Source organism: Delphinus delphis, chromosome 2 (genome assembly GCF_949987515.2).
Source record: "Delphinus delphis chromosome 2, mDelDel1.2, whole genome shotgun sequence".
In the NCBI taxonomy this organism is placed as follows: Eukaryota; Metazoa; Chordata; class Mammalia; order Artiodactyla; family Delphinidae; genus Delphinus; species Delphinus delphis.
Genome location: NC_082684.1, coordinates 164,921,900 through 164,940,850, shown reverse-complemented (window position 1 = coordinate 164,940,850; position 18,951 = coordinate 164,921,900). Strand labels below are relative to the sequence as shown.

General features: G+C 33.8%; 1 protein-coding gene across 1 annotated transcript in view; it reads left to right on the top strand.

Annotated features, from left to right (window-relative positions):
- DNAJC1 (DnaJ heat shock protein family (Hsp40) member C1) overlaps nucleotides 1-18,951 on the top strand; it is a 193,789-nt gene that overhangs the window by 73,663 nt on the left and 101,175 nt on the right. Inside the window, exons 4-7 of the mRNA XM_060006198.1 lie at nucleotides 3,057-3,222; nucleotides 4,099-4,196; nucleotides 5,174-5,267; nucleotides 17,816-17,906. Coding sequence (XP_059862181.1) covers nucleotides 3,057-3,222; nucleotides 4,099-4,196; nucleotides 5,174-5,267; nucleotides 17,816-17,906 — 449 coding nt within the window. The remainder of the gene's footprint in view (nucleotides 1-3,056; nucleotides 3,223-4,098; nucleotides 4,197-5,173; nucleotides 5,268-17,815; nucleotides 17,907-18,951) is intronic.

The following is an 18,951-nucleotide window of genomic DNA, read 5'->3' as shown; positions in this document are numbered from 1 at the left end:
TTAATTTAAGCTTGTTTCCTGTTTATGATCTTTGTACAATTAATTTTTATTCTTAAGTTTCAGTATGTGACCTAAGTAGATGTTGTTACTCTTTTAAGCTAAAAATTCTAACTTTTTACAATGGGAGATTCACAATTTAGGCAAATGCTAGAATTATTTCAATATTCATTTTCATAATATACATGTTTTCTATTTTAATTTCATAGTTACTATTTTATTCTTCAAAGCATGCTAATAATATTTTTAATTTACATACTTTTTTTTCTTCTGGTAATTTAAACATTTTTAGATTTACTTTCCAGTGTTTGTATTAGGCTAAATATATTTGATGAATTGCAGACTATAGAATGGAACTCACATAATTATGTAACCATTATTATGTTCATCATGGGCATTTTAAGAAAATCAAATGATGTAAACATGTATTAGGCCATAGGTAGAATTGATGAATGTTTTCATTTCTAATTAATAGCTCCATATGATTTTTTACATTAGTGATATTTTTATCATAGAAATTTACTTTTGTATTTTCTTGTAATATTCATACATGTGTACATTCTTAATCTGATTTTAACAAATTGTTAAGAGCAGTTTGTATGAGCTTAATTATTTTAACAGTGTTATGTGTTAAATATAGAAAAGGCATAACAGTGATGTTTTAAATTTTATATGTTGTCAACACAACATTTTTTTCTTAAATAACTTATGAATATAATGTCTGTGTATATTTTAAGAAATACCTTTATTTTTTCAGTGTTTCAGGAAAGCAGTGATTTATCTTTTAACAGCATATATTCTAAAAAGTGAACTATAATAGAAGCTATCTTCCCTTAAAATGGCCAGTCGTGTGAGCCATAATGTTCATTGATAGTAAAATCAATAGAGCATTGATTCTAAGCTTAATCCTTGGAGACTGTTGTTTAGAGTGGCAGACGTAGCCTAGTAAATATCTAGTTTTGTTTAATGTGTTCAGTGCATAAGGTTTTGCTATCTTGAATTTAGCTGTGCACTAACAATTTATATGTGGGGTAGAAAATAGTAGCTATTAACAGACACATAGCATTTCAAAGATGATGGTGATAAAATATTTGATACGAGATTCGCAGCTATGAGCTCAGCTGGGTTTTTCTTCCAGTACAGTTTAGATCTAAAACAAATTTAACACTTAGCAATGCTCTTAGGGAATTGTCGCCACTTTCTTAGATGTTCTTTATTAATAGCCAGACTTTTTACTTGAAGTTATTTCATGGGGGAGACGAGCTGAAAATAATTATTTTCATATTCTGCCTTTTTTCCTCAACAAATCTGAAGTAGAATGTAGATTCAGAATAAATTCAGGACTTCATTCACTGGACTTCATTCAGATGTTGTAATCTTGCATTATACCACTTGAAACCTTTTTGCCAATCCATTTCTAATCTAAAATGAGTCAGTTTTTACAGAAATAGATTTAAAGATAAATTTTTTGGACAGGAATGATAACTGTTGATGAAATCGTGTTATTATGTCTTGATATTAGTGTTTAAGAATTGCTATGTAAATATCGAAAAGGAATATTTAACATCAAACTTTGGCCCAGCTACTACACAACCATATTTTAATTAGCAGATTCTTGTATACTACACAATTTGCTTGCCTTTAAGAGTTTAGTACCACTAATGTCCTTTGCTTTGAACATTGGTTATTCTGATCTGCCATTATTATTAATAATCTAAGTTGATCCTAAAAGTCACGTTTTCTAGATAGCCTGATAAAATATATTTTGAATTTATAACCAATATTTTTTGTACCGAAAAAAGAAGTTGCCTGTAATAAATCCTCTGCTTTATTTTTTTAAGCATATCTCCAAGGTATCAATTTAATAACTATCAAAGTAGCTACTGCAGTTGTTGCATTTAAATTGATTTACATGTCAAGACTGGCAGTTTAGCAGCTGCGCTATTATTCCTAGATCGGTCAATTTACTTGAGAAAAACCTACTACTGAGTTCTACTGACCTGCCTGACAATATAGGCCCTATTTCTATTCCTGTAATTAGGCCTGCGACTAACTCAGAATATTTTTAATTAAAATATTTTGGTCAATGTGTTGCACCAAATTAGGCCTTTCAGTGAAGATTTAATTCTGGAAATAGTGTGATTAGAATATTTAATGAGATGTGTTGAACTAAGATTAACAGGTTGTGTGTTTTGAACCTTGTTTGTGTGTGACCATTTTGAGTTTTACAATCATAAATGTTATTCCTGATTTTTAACCTTAAAAATATATGCCTCAATAACGTCTGACGGGTAAATTTAAATTCAGTTGAAATTTCCTTCTAAAGAAAGCAGATTTAAAATGCATCACTAGGAAAGCTGTTATTTGTTATGTTCTTCCCTTTCAGCAAAGCCAAAAAATGAGGAAATTGCCACTTAAATGTTTACAAATAAACAGTTTTATCGAGAAATTGGTTGTTTCCACATCTCCTAATTTGGGAATTTTTTATTCTCTAAAGGAATGTGACCAACATAAAATTAAAAAGTGCTCATTTTATAGGCTCTTTATGTCATTAAGAAGCTTTGATAAAATGATAAATATTTCAACCTTGAACCCTTGTAAAGGGGTGGAAATAAAAGTACTGACTAGAAAATTTATCCTGATTTTGATTCCATTAATATATAATTCATGGTAGCAAATAGAGCTCTTATCTTGATTTTCTCCCATTGAGAGCCTTCCTCTTGTTGCTGACTTTCATGGCGGGGCCCCTCTGCAGCCTGCAGTGGAGAGGTGGACTCTGGCTCCTTCAGCCTAGCTGCCATTACAGGAGTCACATCACTGGGGTTTAAACACACAGGGTCTGGGATCCACAGCAGATCACTGTGTGCCTTTTTGAAGGCTGTCTGTGATTGGATACAATGTTTTGATTTATAGGCCATTGTAATGCTGATAATCTATATAAATGTTATCTCTTCTGGAGAAATTCTTTTCTCTTTCCTCTTTTTACATATAAGTACAAATAAAGTTTTTTGTTTTTATTTTAAACTCCCTATGAAAAACTGTTATATTTGCTGCTGTAGGTATGATGATATTCTGATCAATGGACTTCCAGATTGGCGACAGCCTGTATTCTACTACAGGCGGGTGAGAAAAATGAGCAATGCTGAGCTGGCATTACTTTTGTTCATAATTCTCACAGTGGGTCATTATGCTGTGGTTTGGTCAATCTACCTGGAAAAACAACTGGTAAGTACTGGTAATAAATCAAATGATCTAGCCTCCTTAATTTTATATGGAATTTCAGACGTTTATTTTTTCAACTGATAAAAATTTCAACTTTTCTGTATATGCTCCTTATTCTAATATTTTTTGTACTCAGCATTTAGTATTTGATATGTTTCTATTTCAAGAATCCATGACATAAGAAGAAAATGTTTCTTTTTAAAAATGTGGCATTTGAGTTTGTTACAAAATTTTGTGAAGGCTCAAATATCTAGCTGAAAATTAGAAGGTAGAGCTATGTTTTCTTAATTGTCACCTTCCAGATATACATATTTTTTATGTAAAATGATTTTAGAAATTTTTGTGTCGCAGGCCCTTACATAAAGAATGATTATTTTAAAAGCTTTTAACTCAGTAAAACTTGAAATGAGTATAAGTTTATAATTTCAGAGATCAGTTGGTTAAAAAATATTACATTTTTCTTAGCCTAATATACTACTACATAGTTTATTCTGCTATAGGCTTTTATTTATATGCTAAAGATAAACATATTTATCAGTATTCATGAATTAGCATCTGTTTACTCATTCTTTTTGAAGTGACATTATTAAAGTTGGATGAATGAGAAAAAGTAAGTTGAATGCCTTCTCTTCTTAGAAAACTTTGATTGCTATGGAGATACACATGACTGACAGTGCTGAACTTCATGTGTGTTTAAGGACTGGTTACCATGGCAACAGTTATTGTTAAAGATTGATGATTTTACTTAATCATGTTGGACCCTACATACATTTGCATAAATGTTCTTCTATAATGTTTACCCTTCACAGAAGACTCTTGATAACATTTGAAGAGTACATGTTAATGATAACCTGTAACCATAATTTTTTCCACATTAAGGATGAACTGCTTAGTAGAAAAAAGAGAGAAAAGAAAAAAAAGACAGGCGGCAAGACTGTGGATGTATCAAAACTTGGTGCTTCAGAAAAAAATGAAAGGTGGGAGCATATAAAAACATTTTATAATTCAAAATTGTTTTAAAATATGTCTTTAATGTGATTCAACTTCATATGTATATCCATTTCAGATATGCTAACATTTACATCTGTATTCAGTTTATAAAAGACTAATACTGTGCCATAGTTTATGAAACACATTCTAATCTTAAGCAAAAGTTCTACAGGTTTTTCCCTTTGTAAAGTGTTCATATATATTTACATAATTAAACCCCTGAATTCTTGTTATTTGAAAATTTTATACTGAACTTTAGAAACGAAGTATTACTAGAAGAGTCTATCACTGTAGTGTTTAGCTCAGGAGTGACAGTATGTAGAGAGACAGTGATATGCAGCACACTCAAAGAGATACTACCATTTCTTCTATTGATTCATAGGAAGAAATAAAGGGTTTAAATAGTTCACACAGCAGGGCAGGAACTGGATCAATGTGAGATGGAGATCAGAGACTATTCTGCCTGTCTTCTGTTCTGATGACATCAGTGAGTAATGCTTCAGTGAACTGCAAATGACATTAATTTTTATGTATTGGTTTGTTTATGCTACAGTCTTCATATCTGCTTGTCAGCACTTGGGGACACTCTGATGATGTTTAATCTTTTACCGCTGAAGTAATCATAAGGTCTAAGAATTCATTTTGCCAAACTGATGAAAAGTCCAGTTAGAAACAGGGCTTTTGTTTCTTTATCTTTATAACTTGATTACAAGTCCCCTTCCCCAAAATCTTAACCTAGATTCTCTTACTTATTATACATAATTGCATTTGTTGTACTAATATATTTTATGATAGAATACTTCAGATTAAGTGATAACTGTCATAAATATTTCATTGAAAAACTTCTTCCTTTGTTGAAATAGCCATTCAAAACAGAATTCATGATTATTATAAAAATATTTTTGTCTGTCAACTTTCTTTCTATATTTTGCTTCTTTATTTTTGCTTTTTGTTTTCCCTTTAGATTACTGGTGAAACCACAATGGCATGATTTGCTCCCCTGCAAGCTGGGAATTTGGTTTTGCCTTACACTAAAAGCATTGCCTCATCTAATCCAGGTAAAATGTACCTCTTTCTTATAATATTAGATGCTTTCACTTTAATTATTCATGAAATAATTTATGCCTGCTATCTGAATGCTGAATATACAGTAGATGCTTCCTAATGCTGATTGAATGAATAGTATAAGTATAAACGTAATTTAGAATAGTTCTAAAATTTATTTAGGTATCTATTCCTATAACTATCTCTTTTTTTTCCCTATAACTATCTCTTACACTGCTTTTATAACACCTTAGAATTCCAAGACACTAAAAAAAAGGAAAAAGCAATACTATCTTTTTTTTTTAACATCTTTATTGGAGTATAATTGCTTTACAATGTTGTGTTAGTTTCTGCTGTATAACAAAGTGAATCAGCTATATGTATACATATATCCCCATATCTCCTCCCTCTTGCATCTCTCACCCTCCCTATCACAGCCCTCTAGGTGGTCACAAAGCATCGAGCTGATCTCCCCGTGGGATGCAGCTGCTTCCCACTAGTTACCTATTTTACATTTCATAGTGTATATATGTCAATGCTACTCTCTCACTTCGTCCCAGCTTACCCTTCCGCCTCCCCGTGTCCTCAAGTCCATTCTATACGTCTGCATGTTTATTCCTGTCCTGTCCCTAGGTTCATCAGAACCTTTTTTTTTTTTTAGATTCCATATATATGTGTTAGCATATGGTATTTATTTTTCTCTTTCTGACTTACTTCACTCTGTATGAGAGACTCTAGATCCATCCACCTCACTACAAATAACTCAATTTCATTTCTCTTTATGGCTGAGTAATATTCCATTGTATATATGTGTCACATCTTCTTTCTGATAAATTATTTTTTCTTTTATGGTTTTCACTTTTATAATTTTTACTTCTTTTTTTTTTTTGCGGTACATGGGCCTCTCACTGTTGTGGCCTCTCCCGTTGCGGAGCACAGGCTCCAGACGCACAGGCTCAGTGGCCATGGCTCACGGGCCTAGCCGCTCCGTGGCATGTGGTATCTTCCCAGACCGGGGCATGAGCCCGTGTCCCCTGCATCGGCAGGCGGACTCTCAACCACTGCGCCACCAGGGAAGCCCGACTTCATTTTTTTTAACATCTTTATTGGAGTATAATTGCTTTCCAATGGTGTGTTAGTTTCTGCTTTATAACAGAGTGAATCAGCTATACATATACACATATCCTCATATCTCCTCCCTCTTGTGTCTCCCTCCCACCCCCCCATCCCACCCCTCTAGGTGGTCACAAAGCACCGAGCTCATCTCCCTGTGCTACGTGGCTGCAGCAATACTATCTTTAGGACAGATATAAAAGCAATAAAAATTTAATCATTTAAGGCATATCCAGTAAAAAAGAACAAAGCTCAAATAGTTTGTCACCATATTTTAATAGCATTTAAGTACATAGTGTGAAAAAAAAACACTTTACGTAAGCATTGGTATAATTAAGCAAAAATATATATAGCTTTCCATTTTATTTGCAACTTTAAGAGGAGTCAAGATATTTTGTCTTAAACTGGTAATCAAAGTTTCTGTTGCTAGTCAGTCTTCCTCAAACAATGGGATGTACATATCATATTGATATGGCAATTTCTTATTTTTTTATATTTAGCATACCAACACATATTCTATTATTTCTTTGCTAATTTTAATTGTTGCATCTGGTTAGAAAATTTCCAACACATAAACAGAATATTTGAAAGAATATATAATTGTTTTGGTGTACAAATTTTGAGATTCTTTGAAGTTGTAATTTTGGAGGAAATGTCTCATTTCAGAAAATACAAAGAGCAAGAGAGACAGATAATTTGTTTAATTCTACTCACTTTTTTTCATGAAACAGCTGTTTTTCCTAATTGTTTAAGGAAGTGAATGACTCCAACTTCTGTACTTTATTCCTCTTTTTCCTCTAATAATGAAAATTTTATATTTGAAGGGAAAATGAACTAAAAATTACTAGTGTGTTTCTTTCTAGCCTTTGAGAAATTATTTACCAGTTCTTTTGTCAAAATTGTTTATCTTAGTAGTTATTGCTTACAGAATCATATATTTTGTTAATAGAGACAATTGAAGTATTTTGGTAATTTAAAAGCTTTTGTTTTTAAGTTGTTTATTTTAAGTTTTATGTTGTTTATTTGAACAAAAATCCACAATCCTCATATGCTACGTATGTAAGAGTTAATAAGAGAGGGGGAAAGTATATTTATCATGCTGGTATATTTATGAGAAGATGTGACAGAAAAATATTTTAGGACATGATTTCTTATATTTTTTAAAGAATGATTATTTTTTGCCGGCTTTAGAATCTGTGCAGTAGGCAAACCAGAATGTAGATGAATTTAAAAGTATAGTCATGAGGCAGTATAGATAAAGTATCACATAAAATGTCAGTCTGAAACACTTCTTTGTAATTTTAATCTAAGTCATTTGAAACAAAGTTTAGTTGGTAAAATTAACATATTTCTTGATTAGCGTGGAGTAATTTGCAAAAACAGAATCAATATATTAAGATGGCTTAGAATTACAAGTTATTATTTTGCCTTATCACAAATTTCTAGAAAGCTTACAAAAATAAGGAATTTTATAAAAACATTTTAGCCTCTTCAGAAACTTTCTTAAACTGTTGAATCAGTTTGAAGTTTAAAGTTTTACTCATGTTCACTAACAAAATAATGTAATATAGTAGACGCTGATACAAACTGTAATAGTGAAAGTATTTTACATTGATAAACATATAGCTTATACTTTCATAAGCATCAGCAAAGCAATACTGAATAGTTGCTATTAAGATTAGATTGTCTGCTTTTTTTTGTCTGCTTTGACCTTTGTATTAATTTATCATTCATAAAATCGTGTAATATGAATACATATGCCTTATCTACAACACTGAAATTTTCATGTGACACTTCTATGAGATCTTCTTAAGAAAGGTATTTATGAAATTTAGAGGAAGCCCTTTTTACCCGAAGCAGTCTGTATTAGTAACTGGCACAGTGGTGATAGAAGAGCCCTACTCAATATAAAAAAAATGATACACATGACCTTCAACATTTTCTTCACCACTCTTGTGATACAGGGCCATTGTTTTATTTTTAAGTAGGAGTCCTTTTTCTTGCGTAAACCATACCTATCATCTTGGTTTCTTTAAGGACAGATTTCCAGTTGATTTCTCTAAAGAAGAGTTAAACCATACTCCTGTGAAGGAATGTAGTTGTGTAAGCCTTAGAGATTTGTATGATATCCGTCGCTCAGTCTTTCATCATCGGCTTATTTACATCTAGTTAACAGCATTTTTAGCAACTCTTTCATTGAGCTTTCCAAAGCATCCACTTGGTTTTCATAGAAACAACTGTCATTTTCTACTCAGTTTTCATCTTTTTAATATAATATTTAATTGAATCGTATAATTACAATAACATGTATCACTGACACAAATAGGTTTAAGAGCTAATACAACCAGCTCATATAAGCATACAGTTAGTTAAATAGGTATCAGTTAAGGGAGTTTTACTTCCGTGTGTGAATCCCTTGAATTTCATGGAAAGTTCATTAAAACTGAGCTGCAGATATTCTGTGTAAGCAGGCAGCTGTTGGATAAGATGGAGTTTCCAAGCTAAAAGTGGGAGATTCAGAGACTTCCAGCAAATGGCCTCACACTAGCAGAACTGGTACCCAAATTTTGTCCTTGTCATATCAACAGCTCTTCATCTTCAACTGCTTTCCTCCCACTCTTCCTCTAAATACCCATTCCTTTATTACACTCCACATGCATATATGGTTGGTTATCTAGTAAGATTTGAAAAAGTGGCAGTTCTGGTTCAGCTTGTGCTCCTGAGTTCACTGTTTATTACTTAGTATCTAAGATCCCTAAGAAAATTCCTTGTTGCCTACTTATTTTACCTAAATTCTTTTCTATCCCTCTCCCCCAAAAATTACAGATGAGAATAGTTATATCATAGTTATTTGATGTATAAAACTTCTTCTGGTTATATTTTTAGAAAAACAGTTTAGCAGGTTCAATAAAAATTTATTAAACACAATATCAGAACAAGAGGCTATAGAGATGAATATGCTTTCTTGGACCTTACAGTCAGGTAGAGGTTATATCACATGAATTAAAATAATTGGGACACAATATGGTATGTAAGCTTCATATATGTAGTATAAACAATGACTTCTGTAGATGTTCAGAGAAGTAAGATTGTCTCTATTTAGGATAACCAAGGAAAACTGAAAAGAGGAGCCACTTGAATTGAGTCTTGAAGGATGAATAGACACTTGACAGTGAAGTACCCACTCTGTGTACTAGTTTGTGTACAAAAATAATTTGATAGATACAGTAACTCCCATATAATCATATGTGTTAGAACTGGAAGAAACCTGAGGAAAACATTGTACAACTGCTTTTTAAAAAAAAAAAAAAAGAAAAGAAAATTCCACATAGCCCATTGCTATCATCTAAGACTATATCCCAGGTCTCCAGACTCTGAATATAGCCTTTTAGGAATTTATACCCTAATAGATAAATCTCACAAATCTATTAAAGGACATTGAGACAGAAGAGTGTTTCCATCGCACATGTCTGTCAAAGATATGTATACGTTGTTAGGAATGGGAAAGTTAAAGTACATAGTGGGCAGAAAATACTCAAAGTGGTTCTGTGATCAAGCAGGGCAGAGGTAGAAGTATTTCTTTGATAGCTCCCCTTGCTTTTTGAGAAGGTCTTTATTACCTCCAGCACTGGGTTTTGTTCCTTTCCTTTGTTCTGAAAAATATATTGAAAGAATTATAAGATTTGGTAGATTAGAAGAATGAGGCCAGTAACTGAAAACGATTATACTTGATATGTGTAAAATATTCGATGTTAAGTTAATAACAAACATTTCCTAGATTGGAAAATATTGAAGGGAAAGATGTATGGATATTACTCTGTTTAGCAAAGTGTATATCCCTATATCATTCATGTACCCACATAGGCAGAGAAGAAAAAAGTCAAATGAGAAACCATAGAAGAAGAATGTGGAGAGTGTTTTTAAATTGATGTGTCCATAGAGAGATGAGAGAACTTTAGAGAGGAGTAAAATGCATGACCGTGTGCAGAGAAGCTTGGGAAACTTGAGAAGAATGTGTTTAGACAGTGAAAACGGTAGGTGGAATGATCAACCAAATACATGGAATGTGAATTAGAATATAACAAGGAACTTGGTCTATATCAGGAGAGGCATAGTGTGCTTTGAGGCTAGAATTTAATTTTAACATTAAAAGTATAGCCCTAAAAAAAAAAAAAGTATAGCCCTAGTGACACTTTCATATCTTACCAGTGTTTCTTTTTTCACGATAGTTTGAAGGGAGTACACAATCTCTTGGAATCTGACTAATCCAGTCTTCCGTGTTGACTGTATTCAGCCTATAACCCCAAGAAATTTTTCTAACCTCCAAAATGCCCTTCTTGGATGTTTTTTAATTGACCATATATGTTCTGAAATATATTCATAGCCATGAGGGTAGCAAACAACTGATGAAATATAACCAATGCTATGTGCATATTTTCATTTTAACTCTTATAACTTAGTTTATTTTTGTCACTGCCTGTTTGTGTTGGAGCTTCATTTATTTAGGCCCATGATAATTTAGGTCATTAACACCACCGATTTCTCATACAAAATCAGTAAGTACCAAATATCCCAAGTGATTACCAACCTAAATCATAGTTCATAGTTCTCTACATTTTCTGAGATGAAAAAGGTCTTCAGTATTCAGAATTTATTTGCTCGATAGTTTGTTTGATTTTCTGGGAACTCACCATTTAAATTTCTCTCTACCTGCTGTGTTACATTTCTCAGTAACATAATTTATAAAATGTATAACTCCTTTAGGTGTGCATTGCCTAAGGTTGTTAATTTCTCTCATTGTTAAGTCCCAGTCCCATCTTTTCTCACTACCAAGCTGATCTAATATGAACACAGTTAGACTAGAAATTATTGTAGGAAATTTCCAGCATGTATATCTCCACTCTATCAGGATTTATAGGTTGCTGAGGAGCAGTGGCTGAGAAAATAATCTTTTCTGTAGTGCTATGACCTTTACCTTAAAAAAATTAAAATAAATCTTGCCTAAGAGCGTAAACGGAATACTGTACTTTATACAACTATTTATAAATGGAGGCATCCTCCCTCCCAAGAAGCTTCTTCCGTGGAAACTACAACTGTGGACAAGCCTGGAGGTCACCCTCTCTACAGTCAGGGCCCTTCATTTCTAGCCCCTTTGCTTCTGCTTGCTGGGACAGAAACCAAATAAACAAAACATTCACAGCTAATTAGCAGGGAGAAAAGCTTCTAAAAGGCTAGGAGGCATTTGTAGCAAGCTCAGTTGCCTGCCCTTCTACTCAGAGTTAAACACAGATTTTCCAAGGGATGAGGAAGCTTACTTTCAGTACTCCCATAACTCTTTGGAAAATTTTGCATACAAACATACTTTACATAGGGAATACGTAAACAAATAAAAAAGGTTGGGAAAAACTCGTCTGAATTTTTATAAGGCTGAAACTCTACTGCTACAGAAGGACAAAGGGATACAGGAAAACTGGAAAGACCTCACAACATAACAAAGATTCCATTCCTTCTACCCTCTGAAAGGAGGCCATAAAATGCACTTATTTGGAGGTCCAAAGGCAGAATATAGAGTTTTGTAGAAAAGATTTTAAAATCACAAAATGTTAGGTAGGATGTTAGAGATGCATAGTCTCATCAATTCCATATTTTGTAGATGAAAAATAAGTTTAAGACTCAGACTGGTGAGACAATTTGCCTAAAGTGACACTACTAGTCAATGGTAGAAATGAAACTTAAAGCAGACGAAAATAGATTTAAAATATAAGAAATATAAAAGCCAAGAAAGAATAAATTTTTTCAACAGCTGGATAACAAGCTAGATATGTTATGGTGAGTGAATAAGCTGTCTGATCTTACATTCTCTATATGAATATTGAGGCAGACTGTAATTGTTATAAAAGTTGTAGAAGGATTCTTGTATTGAGCTGGGGCTGAATAGATGACTTCTGTGGTGTCTTCTGTCTCTTAGCACAAATGGAAAAAGTTGCTTTGGGCCTTCCCAAAGCCCAGTACTGCCTGAATACTACTGACTCAGGCAGAGGAAAGCTGAGCTTGATTTCTGCTTTATTTTTATTACTTCTTGTAAATTTAGTGTTACTATCATTCTGTACAAGAAAATTTACTCTTATTCAGAGTATGAAATTTAAAAGTTTTCCTGTATTCTTCATTGTAATTTTATACATTATATGTAATTACACATTAGATCTAATTCTGAGATTATAAGTCAGTTGGAGAACAAAATTTGATATAGAGAAATTGAATTTATGGGCAGATTTTCAGAAGTGCACTTAACGATATTCTCCTGTGTTGATGGTTATATGTAAGCTTCAAACAAGAGATTTGTGCTGTCACACAGTCAGAGAGAAATGTTCCCTATTCCCATGAGGACAGGTGGTACTATTTCCCTGCTTGTACAAATCTAAATTCCTTTCTTTCCTAAGATTTTTTTGGATTGTTTAATATTTTAAGGTTCATATGGAGAAGTAAAAGAAAACCAAAACATGACGAGCAGTGCCAGCGCAGCATGTTATCTTTATCACTTAGATAAACTATGTCGATAGAGTTAAAAAGAAAGATTTATAAGGGATGACTTCCATCTTGTAGCTAACTAACCTTGGGAATACTACATCTTCAAGGCTTAGCTAAATTGTCATCATCATTATGAAACCTTTCTTGATGAGGCCAACTGAAAATTTCCCATTGTATATTCTCTGTACTAACTTAGTAGCACTTACTATTTGTATTAATCAGGATAGACTATGGGGCAGATCACCCTGAAATTTCAGTGACTTAAAATTTTTTTCCAGTGTATGCCACTTATCTATCACTGGTTGGTGGGAAAAGGGACATTCTGCTCTAACTAGCAGCTCTAATTTAGGGACCCAGAATAATGACGTCTTCACCATCTTCTAGCTGTTCGCATCTGGAGCATGTGGCTTCCTTGCTCCCTGTGGCAAGAGTAGAGAGCTGGAGGACTGCACAAGTTTTTTGATGTTGGGTTTGAAATGACACATGATATTTCTAACCGCAGCCCATCCAGAACTAGTCCCATAACCCCACCTAATTTCAAGAGAATAAGGGAATGTGGGGAAACAAATAGAATGTTGGGAGAGCACCACTCTCTCTTTCAATAATTCATTCAGCAAATATTTTTTTTACTCTATTTTTTAATTAGTTTTTATCAGAGTGTGGTTGCTTTACAAAGCAAATATTTACTGAGTGCTTACTATGTGCTAAGTATTCTTTTAGGCTCTGGAAATACAAAAAAATTTCTAAAAAAGACCAAAATTCCTGTTCTCATGTAGTTTATATTCCTTATTTTGGTTGATATTCATAGATATTTTTACATATGCTTTAAGGGCAACTGCTTGTCTTATCATATAACCCCCATATATCCTAACAAAGTACAACACATATAATAGTGGTTCAGTAAATAAGTATAAATAAATATTACTTTTTAAAGACCTTCTTGTGCAGGAGCCCATGCTCTACAATTAGATAAAGAACCACTCATAATATATAAATTCTTTAAGTCATAGTTCTATAATGTAAAATCAGTCCTCTGCTTGGTGTCTATGCAGACAAGCTTTGAGCCCTCCAAGAAATTTTAAGTATTAAGAGAATTGATTCTAGAGTAAAAGCTTTTCCTCATGTTCCATCCATAAGGATTATATAATGCTCCTCGAAGATAAGAACTCTATGTTTGGAACAGTGTAAACTCTGTAGTTTTAATACAGTATTATGCAGCTAAACCTAGGCAGTCCAGAGCCCTGATTGATTAAGCATTCATTCACTCATTAAATACTTATTAAGCATCTATTATGTGCCAGGCAGTGTCTCCAAAGATGGATGAGAAGTTTATCCACAAGAAATTTATCCTTTCCTGTGTAGGTAAACTGGGGCTTATTCTGGGCTCAAAATGAGACTTTGTGTTTATTTTCCCTACTTAACAATGGTATTCACATGAATTAGCTTCTCTTGAAGAATGGGGTGGGGGGGAAGGTTGCAAACAACTGCTCTTATTCAACCTCTTTTGAATACATGACACCCCAACCCCCAATCCCTACCCCCCCACCCCTGTCACTGGCCTGGTCTTTTCTTGAATATTACCTGCAAAGCCAGTCTGTTTCATTTTCAGGTGATTATAATTATCAGCAAGCTCTTTTTTTTGTATTTATCCAAAATCAAAACTTATCCCTAATCTTCTCATTTCCATCCCCTTTTAAATACAGTTTCAAGCCCAGATTCACAGACACAGAAGACAAACTTACGGTTACCAAAGGGGAAAGGGAGGAGGGGAGGGATAAATTAGGAGTATGAGATTAACAGATATAAACTACTATACATAAAGTAGATATGCAACAAGGATTTGCTGTATAGCACAGGGAACTATATTCAATATCGTATAATTACCTATAATAGAAAGTAATCTGAGTGTATGTATATGTACATAGTTTCAAGGCCCCTCACCATTTGATCACTTTCCTTTTAAAGTCTTCCAGTTTGTCAGTGCATCTTAAAGTATGGGACACCAAACTCTACAGAAGGATGGTTGGAACAAAGAGTTTGTTGAGTACAGTAGAATTATTTGAGATCGTAGGTTTATTAAAGAAGTAATGCTTCCTAGAGTGGACATATTGTAATTATAATTTGCAAGTACAAACAAGATATGAAGGAAAGAAAAAGCATGAGGAACATTTAAATAATTGCTTAGAAATGGGGCAAAAGGGAGATAGGATTCTTTGCCTAGAACAAACAGTGAGTGAGACAAGGGAATGTGTTAAAACTCTTGGAATTAGATGGAGTAGGTTAAGGTGATTGGGTGCATTGCAATCCTCAGATAAGTGTGGTGTTGAATCTAATGCATATTTCCAAAAGGAATTTTTAGTGGAATTCTGTGCTGCAGCAGAAGGAAGAAACATTAGCAGAGAAATGTTCAGATTTGTTAGAACCACTAGGAAGGGATTGTCCAGCAAAAGGTTTTTGCACTGAGCTGAAGAGGGTTCAGGTAAAGAGAAGTCATGTAAGTGAGAAGATGCAGGATTCTGCAGGAGTTTTGGTTTACTATGAAGCAGAAAAACTCACCCTGTCTTTGTGGTGGAGAATAAGGTTCTTGGCAAAATGATGAAGTAATGATAAAAATAGGTACCATATATAAGGCCTAACTGTGTGCAAGATGTTATTCTAAGGGTTTCCCATATATTAACACATTTAATCTTTCCAACAGCCTTATGAGTTAGGTACTTGTATTATCCCCGTTTGATGGGTGAGAAAATTCGCCCATAGGAAAGTGAAGTAATGCTGAATGTCACATGGCTAGTGAGATGGCAAAGCCGAGATCTTAATCCAGGCAGCTTGACTCTAAAATCTGCCCTCTTCATCACTATATTCTATCTCATTCTATTATACTATGGTGTTTGATTTCAACTCGTCATCTTTCACACCTCATAAATAACTTATCTGTGCCCTTCTTACATGGTGCAACCCTTCCTACTTCCCTAAGGAGGCAATGCCTTCCTGACCATTTCCCTACTATTAGCAATTACTCTCTGGAAAGAAGCTAATAAGCCATTCATTCATTCATCCTGAGGAACAAATGACTGATATGGTTTAATATAAAATAAGACTTTTCCAGGGTTGAGATTTTGGGGGTGCAGGGAGTGTTAAGGGACCATAAATTCTTAACCAAAACTCTGTTGAAATTTAAAGTAAATATGGGTAACCAAGAGGTCACTGAAGAAATCAAAGAGGAAATCAAAAAGTACCTAGAAACAAATGACGATGAAAACATGACAACCCAAAACCTATGGGATGCAGCAAAAGCAGTTCTAAGAGGGAAGTTTATAGCAATACAGTCCTACCTTAAGAAACAAGAAACATCTCAAATAAACAACCTAACCTTACACCTAAAGCAATTAGAGAAAGAAGAACAAAAAAAACCAAAGTTAGCAGAAGGAAAGAAATCATAAAGATCAGATCAGAAATAAATGAAAAAGAAAAAAAGGAAATGATAGCAAAGATCAATAAAACTAAAAGCTGGTTCTTTGAGAAGGTAAACAAAATTGAGAAACCATTAGTCAGACTCATCAAGAAAAAAAGGGAGAAGACTCAAATCAACAGAATTAGAAATGAAGAAGGAGAAGTAACAACTGACACTGCAGAAATACAAGGGATCATGAGAGATTACTACAAGCAACTATATGCCAGTAAAATGGACAACCTGGAAGAAATGGACAAATTCTTAGAAATGCACAACTTTCCGTGACTGAACCAGGAAAAAATAGAAAATATGAACAGACCAATCACAAGCACTGAAATTGAAACTGTGATTAAAAATCTTCCAAAAAACAAAAGCCCAGGACCTGATGGCTTCACAGGCAAATTCTATCAAACATTTAGATTTTGTGATCTTCATATGCCTAGAGCACCAACTTGTTTATCTCCATGTCTGTGATTAAAGGCCTGGTCTTTTTTCGGTACTCTGCTAAAGTCTTACCTATCCTATTTGCCACTCCTTGAGACTTTAGCCACTGTATCTTGACACCTAAGTATTTGTATCTTGACCCCTAAGTATTTGTGTATAGTGTGTGTCCTCAGTCCTCAACTCTCAGTGGAGTGACAACTTTCACTTGTATCTACATGGTCATAGAAGTTTCACAATCAGATTTGCATATAGTAATTTTGAAAATCTTTTGGAGTTAAGGGACTAATATGAAAATAGTGTTAGTACTTTGTTAGTCACAATAATATAATTTACTATGCTATCAAATAATTCAGTTCAGCAAGTGTGTTTTTCTGCTCTCTGTCCATGCATAATACTGAGAAAATATACAATGGAAGAAAACAGGAAGAGGATATATCCCTTTCCTATCTGAGAGTAAAGGCTTTACTTAAACATATTTATACTCATGTAGTTTCTGGCTTTCATAAGTTCTCTAAGATAGAGAAATCGTAGATAACTGCTTATTCAGTTTCTTCTGTTCATCATAAAATTTGAAAGCATAAACGCAGAGGAAGACTACTTATTAAATGAATATACTGCTTTAAATCGTTTTTTTAATATTTATTTTATTTATTTATTTTCCTTATTTTTTTTGGCTGCATCGTGTCTTAGTTGCAGCATACAGGATCTTCCATTATGGCTTCCTTGCAGCACGCGGGTTTCTCTCTAGTTGTGGCGTGCAGATTTTCTCTTCTCTAGTTGTGGTGCACGGGCTCCAGGGAGAATGGGCTCTGTAGTTTGCGGCATGTGGGCTCTCTCGTTGAGGTGTGCAAGCTTAGTAGTTGTGGTGCGCAGGCTTAGTTGCCCCGCAGCATGTGGGATCTTAGTTCCCCAGCCAGGCATTGAACCCGCGTCCCTGAATACACTGCTTTAAATTGAAGTTATGTGGAAAATACCATCAAAGCAAACTGACTTTTATGTTAATTTATTTGTTACTTCTTTTTTCAGGATGCTGGGCAGTTTTATGCTAAATATAAAGAAACAAGATTGAAGGAAAAGGAAGATGCATTGACTAGAGCTGAACTTGAAACACTTCAAAGTGAGTTTTAAACATTTTCTTACTGTATTAACTATATTATATAAAACTGATTATTTAAATTTGGATTTTCCCTTAAATTCAACAGTAATTCAATTTTCTGTGCTTTCTTTGCTACTCTGTAAATGGAGTTACTTATACTTAATATACTATATGTGGAAAATACTATATTAGTAATTTCTGAACCACCCACAGCTCAATATCAGGAGGGGTAAAATTAACATGGGGTCATATAGTTCCTTTAATCTGAGAGGCATCCAAAATCTAGAAAGTCCTTAAATACTCCAGTGCTGCAGTTGTCATTGATATTTAGTGCTGAGTCTATCCAGTTGCTCCCCAACTTGCTGTATTACAGTAGTAAACAGGAAGCCTGAAAATGTCAGTGATTTTTGTTTTGAAAGCCTTTGTTTCATTTGTATTATTGTTATATAACATGAAAAACCTTGGCTAAAGTGTCAGTGTGTTGAAATCTTCCATTGAACACTAAAGACAGCTCTTGCTGATTTTAGGAAAAGTTGAACATACTATTAAAGAAGACATTTTACCAGCCCTGGTCTTTTTGTCTAAGTTTGTATATCTACATCTTTCCCACACGTATACGTTCTGTCCCTTTACGTTGCTTTATCTTTATCCAGAGCATTTAACGCTACTTAACTTTAATTTATATATTCATTTTGTTTACTCTCTGGTCTCCCCAATAGAATGTAAGCTTCATGAGGGTAAGGACTTTATCTGTTTTGTTCACTGTTATGACTATCCAAGGACCTTAAAGAGTCCCTGGCACATAGTAGGTTCTCAGTAGGTAATTGTTGACTGAATTCATGGAGGTGAAGTCTATTTTTTTAAAAATTCCAATATGAATGTTTTTGGTTCAGACTTCATTTCTGAATTCTGTGCATGGTACCAATCTGGGCACAGAAGACAGTGTAAACACCCTTAATACCTGGTCACTTCACGCCTATAAATGTATATAAATACACAGCATGTGTAGTTTAGAAAACAACTTGTGTGCTTTTAAGGGTATACGGTAAAAGCTTTTCTGCAGCGC